An 8,194-nucleotide genomic window follows, 5' to 3' on the forward strand; every position below is an offset into this window, starting at 1 on the left:
AATATAATAGAATCAAGGACATAGAAAGGGAGTGGACTGACAATTCTTGGGGGGAAGGGGGTGTGGGGGTGCGGGAAGAGACTGGACAAAAATCGTACACCTATGGATGAGGACATTGGGGGGAGGGTAAGGGCAGAGGGTGGGGTGGGAACCAGGTGGAGGGGAGCTATGGGGGGAAAAGAGAGGAACAACTGTAATAATCTGAACAATAAAGATTTAATTTAAATAAATAAATTATAGCAACAGACCTATTGTTGCCATAATTGTATGTAAGTTAATATATGCACCTATACCACAAGTATAAATTCACATGTTTTAGAAAAGTTGAAACTATAACATATCATAATTCCAGTCTCATAAATCCTAAGGCAAGAACTACTTTCATATGGTTCAAAATTCTGGCTCTGGAATAAAAAGGAGACAGGTTGGCATCCAAGCTTCCTCATTTACTAGTAAATTATATGACTTTTAACTAGTTACTTAACTTTTCTACAAGCGCTACTACTTTATGTGACTCTTGTGAGAATTAAATGAGATAATGCATGTGAATAACTCAGCACTGTGCTAGACACCTAGTAAGCATTCCATAAATGTTAGCTATTACTACTAAATTGAACACAATGGTACTTATTTTCTGTGAGTATTAATACCTGTCACATAGGAGATTGTCCCATGCTATCAGCAAATTAATATTTAGGATACTTATAAACATTTACAATTCAACTAATTCCAGTATTCTTTAACTATCATTCAAGTTTAAAAATGTATGAAACAAAATACATAATCGTGTGTATTAAACAAAAGAGAAAACTTACTGATATGACTTTCTAGGCCGGCTTCTAATTTCTTAAGCCACAACAAAAGATTTTGCTCAGTTATAGCCTTGTCTGAAGGAAATGCAAATACTTGGCCACCTGAATGCAGATTCACCACAACAAGAAGAGGAAGGGGAGGTAGAACTTCAAAATACACCTGCAAGATTCCTCTCCCCACAGGAGTGTTTTTTCTACGAAAGAGAGCAATTGAACATGCTAATTAATATTTCTTTCTATAACAAAATAATGAAAAGAATAGTTTGTAAAACATTAACCTTTAAATATAGTTTCAAGCCAGTAAGTTTATTTTATGAAAAGATGTCCTAACAACTATAAGATCTATAAGCATGTTATTATTAATCAGAGTCTTAAAAAGTTTCTTTTAAGATGGGGTACTGTGTTTCTCTTAGGAGGAAAAAAGGCAACCAATGAGAGCTTTGATGAAAAACAGGCACAGTCCAAAGGCTTAACAATTTCAGCTCATTATCAATAGGTTCCTTCCAAGTTTAGCCAAGTATCTGATCACATGTCAGTTCAAAAATTAAATGGTTACAAACTACAAAATAACAAGATACTTTAATACATACTTCTTTTTCCAAATAAAATTGTCTTCTTGGAGAACAAGGAGAAAATATTAATTTCAAACTAAAATTATCTTTTAAATTATGTTCACAGAAGGAAATCATAAGTTTAAGATACCTAGTTTTCCTAATACAGCACATTCCACATTATGGGAAATACAATTTTACTCTGAGATACCTACAAGTACCTGAAAAATTCTGTCTCATGCAGTAGGTTGTACTGTTTGAGAACTCTTCAACAGCAAAAAAATGTACACTGCCCCATTCTTGTAATTTTCAAATGAGTCAAAAAGAAAATGTCTTTCATCTGATGAATTTGAAGAACAGTGTGTATATTAGAATATGTGAACTATATAAAAATACTTAATGTAACACAGCCCATACATCTAGAACACATACCAGGAAACACTGTTTGTGAATACACTGAAAACTTTCTATAACATTTAGGCTGCAATTCAAAAATAGAGAAGTACAAAAACAGAAACGGAAGGAAAATGCCAAAATATCTGTTTATTTTTCTGTATTTGCCAAAATTTTCTCAAGGGACATTACTTTTAAAATCAGAAAAATTACTACTTTTAAAAATTTATTGTATGACAAAAGCAAAACTAAACAAGTGGGACTACATCAAACTAAAAAGCTTCTGCACAGCAAAAGAAACCAACAAAATGAAATCCCAACTTTCAGAATAGAAGAAAATATTGGAAAATCACATCTGATAAAGGATCCAAAATAACCAAAGAACTCATAAAACTCAACAACAACAAAATCCGATTTTAAAATGGGCAGAAGAATTAAACATTTTTGCAAAGAAGACATACAAAGGCCAAAAGGTACATGAAAAGATGCTCAGCATCACTAATCACCAGGAAAATGCAAATCAAAACCATGAGCTCTTTATCACCTGCCACCCGTTAGAATGGCTATTACAAAAAAGACAAGAGATTACAAGTGTTGATGAGGGTGCAGAGAAAAGGGAGTCCGTGTGCACTGTTGGGAGGAAAGTAAATTGGTGCAATAGCAAATATGATGGTTCCTCAAATAATTAAAAAATAGGACTAGCATATGATCCAGCAATCCCAGTTCTGGGTATGTATTCAAAAAAACACACAAAAAAACAGGATGCAAAGAGATATCTGCATTCTCATATTCATTGCAGCATTATGAATAAAATGTGGTATGTGACTGTGTGTGTGTGTGTGTGTGTGAGTGTGTGTGTGTATCCTATCTAATAATAGGCAAATATGGTAATTGACCATACCTTCGCTACACCTCCCACTGACTAATCAGCATGATATGCAAATTAACCACCAATAAAGATGATGGCTAATTTGCATACTGCAGGCAGATCCCGCTGCGCTGCCCCGCCTGGGGCTGGCGGCAATGCAATCCCCAGCTGCAGGCTGGCCACCCCAGCACAGGATCCGGGCCTGCTGTGTGCGGGGCGGGGCGGGATTGGGCGTACCATCTGCCACCAGGGGAGCGGGCCTAAGTCAGCAGGTGGTTATCTCCCGAGGTCGTCCCAGACTGTGAGAGGGCACAGGTTGGGCAGAGGGAGCCCCCCGCCAGTGCATAGATTTATGTGCACCGGGTCCCTAGTATATATATGAAACCCTAATATGCAAATAGACCAAATGGTGGAACAATTGAACAACTGAACAACCAGTTGCTATGATGTGCGCTGACCACCAGAGGGCATGCAAATATGGTGGGTGTCAACAGCAGCAAGATGGTGGAGCAGGTGAGCGGACACACCAGACCAAGGCAGGGCGCCAGTTGCTGTCATTGGGGCGAGCCTCTGGTAGTTACTGAAAATTCTTTGCTCCCGCCTTGCGCTCACACCTGCTGCTGGCGTCGGCCCCGATCGCTTGGCGCCATCAGTGGGTGCAGGCTGTGGCTGTTAGCCCAGATCACCCCTCAGGGCTTCTCCACCTCCCCCAGCTCCTGAGGGGCGATTGGGGCCAGCAGCCGCCTCTTGCACCCACTGCTGGTGCCGGCCTTGCTCACACCCACAGTTGGCCCCGCTCACACCCTGCTCGCACCCACTGCTGGCACTGGCCCTAATCACTCTGCGCTGTCAGCGGGTGTGAGCAGGGCCAGCACTGTTAGCACATGGGAGCAGCAGCAGCAGGACCAGAGCTGCCAGCAGACAGGGGACTGGGGACTGTGGCAGGAGAGGGGCCGGGCAGGGGTGCGGAGGATGGGCTGAGACCCGCCCTTGTGCCCACCACAGCCTTGCAACCCACAGTTCCTTTCAAGGTGCACGAATTCATGCACTGGGTCCCTCGTATGTATGTATGTGTATGTATGTGTGTATATATATATAGACACACATATGCATACACACACACACACACAACACACACACACAGAATATTATTCAGCCATGAGAAAGAAGGAAATCCTGCCATTTGCTACAACATGGATGGAGCTTGAGGGCATTATGCCAAGTGAAATAAATCAGACAAAGACAAATATGGCACAGTATCACTTACATGAGGAATCTAAAAAAAAAAAAAAAAAAGTCAAACCCCTAGAAACAGAAAAGTGACTGCCAGAGACTGAGAGTTGAGGAAAATAGGGAGAGGTTGGTAAAAGGGTACAAACATTCAGCTGTAATATGGTCTGAAACTCTAATGTATAATGTGGGGACTATAACTGATAACACTATATTGTATAATTCAAATTTGCTAGGAGATTAAACTTAAATTTGTTCTTATCCCTCCCCCAATGTGTGTGTGCGCGTGTATGTGTACACAGGTGAGGTGATGGATGTGAGAATTAACTGGATGGAAAAATCTTTTCACAGTGCATACATATCACAATGTAACTTTAAGTATCTTACAATTTATTTGTCTATTATACCTCAATAAGGCTGAAAAAAATCACAGAGAAAAATATTATTGTAGAACAGAATTCAATCTGAAAGAAGGTCATTTTAGATCATCTGAGAGAGTTTAGTTATTAAAATATCACGATGACATGTACATTGGCCCCAAAATATTAACTTCAGAGGTAGAGTTTAGGGAGTTTCACTTCCTAAAGAAAATATAATAATTACACTTTCTTTACCTTTTACATATTAAAAGTTAAAAATATACTTACAGATTTAACCAGCAAGGGATAACTGAATCCAGGTGTTTCTCTTTTACCAGTGTCAACATTGCCTTTTGATACTGAGGGTTTATGATGCCATCACTGAATAAAATAAGTAATGGTTTTTGACGCCTTAAATAAGTGGGAAGATTTTCCACAGTGATTTCTGGCTATTAAAAAAAAAAAAAGAAGAACAAGGGGAATGATGATGCATACAATAAAAAATACTGTCCAAATCGTTCCTGCAGTTTTAGTTTGTAAAATGTAATTCAAGCATATTACCATTTAAGTGATTTGCTATACTGACTAATAACTAGAAATCTCAGGAGTGTTTTCTTAAGCCAATTTTATCTTAATAAAGTTATTTTTAAAATAAAACTACTAACAGAATTTGAAAATAAATGAACTTTAAAGGAGCATCCTGTTTTACATGTCAAATTATTTCTTATGCTAAGATCTAGACCAGAGTAGACAATGTACTCGTGACAAACAAAACTTGTATTTTCATCAAACACAAAATTTTTGAAAAAATATAAGCTGAGTTTTAAAGATATAATCTTTTAACATTTGTGATTATTTAAAATAAAAATCTTAACTGTGTTTCAATATTATGGATTTTTAGCATAATTAAACTAATAAAAAAGCTGTACATTTACACAATGGAATACTACTCTGCTGTAAAAAAAGAATAAAATCTTATCCTTGTGACAGCATGGATGGACCTGGACAGCATTATTTTAAGTGAACTAAGCCAGTCAGAAAGAAAAGTACCATATGATTTCACTCATATATGGAATCTAATAAGCAAACTGAACTAACAAACAAAATAGAAACAGACTCATAGATAGAGAGCAGGCAGACAGCTCAGGGTGGGGGAAGGATTGAGGGGGAAAAAAATTATGGTCATGAATAAAATTCCCCAAAAAAGAACATAACAAAAGAAGAAAAAAGCATTGAGGATGTAATTCTAGAGTGGCCAGAGGGTTGAAGGAGTATCTGAAGACTGAATTGTAAAAGCCAAAGGAAAAGAATAAATTTTTAAAAGGAATGGCATAGTTAACAGTTTTATGTTTTTCCCCACCCCTCTCTACCCTTCCAGCCACCCCTCTCTCTTATACAAAGTTTTAATTGCTACTGAGAAGCTGAGGAGAAACAGAAAAGGTCATCAAATGTGGTCATTGGAAGGTGACCTTTACCTATCTGAGTATGTAAGAGGCTATAATTGTGTGGGTTCTGGTATTCTTACTCATAGTAAAAGCATAAAAAGAACTTAAGGTATCTAAGTGTAAAAGTGTGGGATGTATCATTGCTTATATAGTTACTAGAGGCCCAGTGCACAAAATTCGTGCACGGGGATGGGGGGGGCAGGGGTCCCCTCAGCCCAACCTGCACCCTCTCCAATCCGGAACTCTTGGGGAAATGTCTGACTGCTCGTTTAGGCCCAGGATCAGGCCTAAACGAGCAGTCGGACATTCCTCTCACAATCCTAGACTGCTGTCTCCTAATCACTCACCTGCCTGCCACCCACCCGTCAGCCTGGTCGCCCCCAACTGCCGCCCCTACTGGCCTGGTTGCCCCCAACTGCACCCATGCCAGCCTGGTCACCCCTCACGGACCCCTGCTGGCCTGGTCGCCCCACACAGCCTGCTTTTCAGTCGTTTGATCTTCCCTCACTAACCCCCCTGCAGGCCTGGTCGTAAGCAGCCATCTTGTGAGGGCGTGAGGGCTAATTTGCATATTACCTCTTTATTATACAGAATCATGTATTTCATTTGGGGGCATTATTTACCTAGGCTACTTGGTCATCAGGTTCACTAAAATAAAAATGCCGTATTAAAAATATCTACTATCTGGTCATCTACTCCTTCCTATCCAGATGAAGGAACGAAAGTCCTTCTACTACTTAAGGGCAGACCAGGAGAGGAACTTGCTGCTAGCTGAGTATTGCAGTCACTACATGCCCTAGACTTAAACCTCCAACATGGAACAACTTTAGGAAATTTAATAACCACTTGAGAGATTTTTCATTTACGGAAACGCCATAAACTAAAAGCAAAATAATTTTTATTATAGCTGTTCAGTATTTAGAACACTGCAAACCAAAACACTGCAAATTTGAACAACGCCACAATGCTTATCATGTTTGCGTAAACTATAAACATATTTTAATAGTTAAGTTTGTCCTAAGTTTCTCAGCCTTAAAAATTATAATCTTAATGAATAAAATTGATACTAATTTTTACCTGTCAGTTAGGCAAAAAGAGTAAAATGATACAAATATTCTGTTGGGCAAAATAGGAATAAGTATCAGTAGCCTTAAAAATGTGTCTACCCTTTGGAACAGCAACTAAAACTCTATGAATTTACCATAAGTACGTATCATGTTAACACAGAAAGGTTATCTATAAAGATGGACCCTGAGTAAAACAAAACAAATTAAAGAGAACTTAAATATTTATCTACAGAAAACTAATTAGTGTTCTACTACAACAGAATATTATGCAGATATTAAAAAACCAATATGCCTATCTTTATTTCTTAATGAAACACATATATACACCTGGAAATTTTTTAAACTTTGGATAAAATATCCCCAAATTTAAACTTGATTAAAGAGATCCATTCTAAATTTCTTCATTATAGTTTTCTGTATTATCTGGAAAAAATAGTTAAAGGCTTATAATAATTCCAGCAATACTGCAGTGTGTATTTGCTAAAGAAATATATAGCCCAGCTGGTGTGGCTCAGTGGTTGAGCATTGACCAATGAACCTGAAGGTCACAGTTTGATTCTCGGTTGGGACACATGCCTGGGTTGCAGGCTCAATCCCCAGTAGGGGGCTTGTAGGAGGCAGCTGATCAATGATTCTCTCTCATAATTAATGTTTCTATTTCTCTTTCTCCCTCTCCCTTCCTCTTTCTGAAATCAATCAAAACACATTTTGGGAAAAAAGAAAGAAATAGGTGATTCCATGTCTCTGGTAGAAAATGTGCAGGATGAGTTTGGGTCATCTTAAATATATATGTATATATTTACTTAATAACATGTCATTAAAGACAAAACTGTTACTTGAGTAAATAATTTAGGAAACCACATCCTGAAAATATTAATAATTTGATTCATCATAACCTGTAACTTTAATTTGGGGAAAGTAGTGAGGGAACAGAACCAATGTGACAAAAAGATTTAATAATTAAGACTATGGTCATTTATTTGAACTTAAAATGTAGGCATTTAGATTATCACAAACAACATAAAAACAAGATTATCTGTTCAGTTTTTATAGCTGATAAAAGTGCTACTTATGTCACTTTATAATTATAGGAAAGCATACATTTATAATAATTTAGCTATCTATACTAATAAAAGGGTAATATGCTAATTAGACTATCTTCTGGACGTCCTTCAGGACAAAGCCACAGTAGTGGGGGGCCAAGGCAGAGGTGGTTAGGGGAAATCAGGCCGGCAAGGGAGCAGTTAGGGGGCAATTAGGCTGGCAGGGGAGCAGTTAGGGGTGATCAGGCAGGCAGGCAGAATGGTTAGGAGCGATCAGGCAGGCAGGTAAGTGGTTAGGAGCCAGCAGTCTCGGATTGTGAAAGGGATGTTCCCCAAGGGGTCCCGGATTGGAGAGGGGGCAGGTCGGGCTGAGGGACTCACCCCCCCTCCCCATGCACAAATTTTGTGCACTGAGCCTCTAGTGAT

At 38.6% G+C, this 8,194-nt stretch overlaps 1 protein-coding gene across 2 annotated transcripts in view; it reads right to left on the bottom strand.

Moving 5' to 3' along the window:
* Positions 1–8,194, bottom strand: part of TXNDC16 (thioredoxin domain containing 16) — a 93,672-nt gene that overhangs the window by 15,467 nt on the left and 70,011 nt on the right. For both annotated transcript variants that reach the window (XM_015570498.1, XM_006773789.2), the window contains exons 18-19: positions 4,502–4,662; positions 816–1,006 (exon numbers count right to left, since the gene is read on the bottom strand). In XM_015570498.1, the coding sequence (XP_015425984.1) occupies positions 816–1,006; positions 4,502–4,662 (352 nt within the window). The remainder of the gene's footprint in view (positions 1–815; positions 1,007–4,501; positions 4,663–8,194) is intronic.

Source organism: Myotis davidii, unplaced genomic scaffold, assembly GCF_000327345.1.
Source record: "Myotis davidii unplaced genomic scaffold, ASM32734v1 scaffold847, whole genome shotgun sequence".
NCBI lineage: Eukaryota > Metazoa > Chordata > Mammalia > Chiroptera > Vespertilionidae > Myotis > Myotis davidii.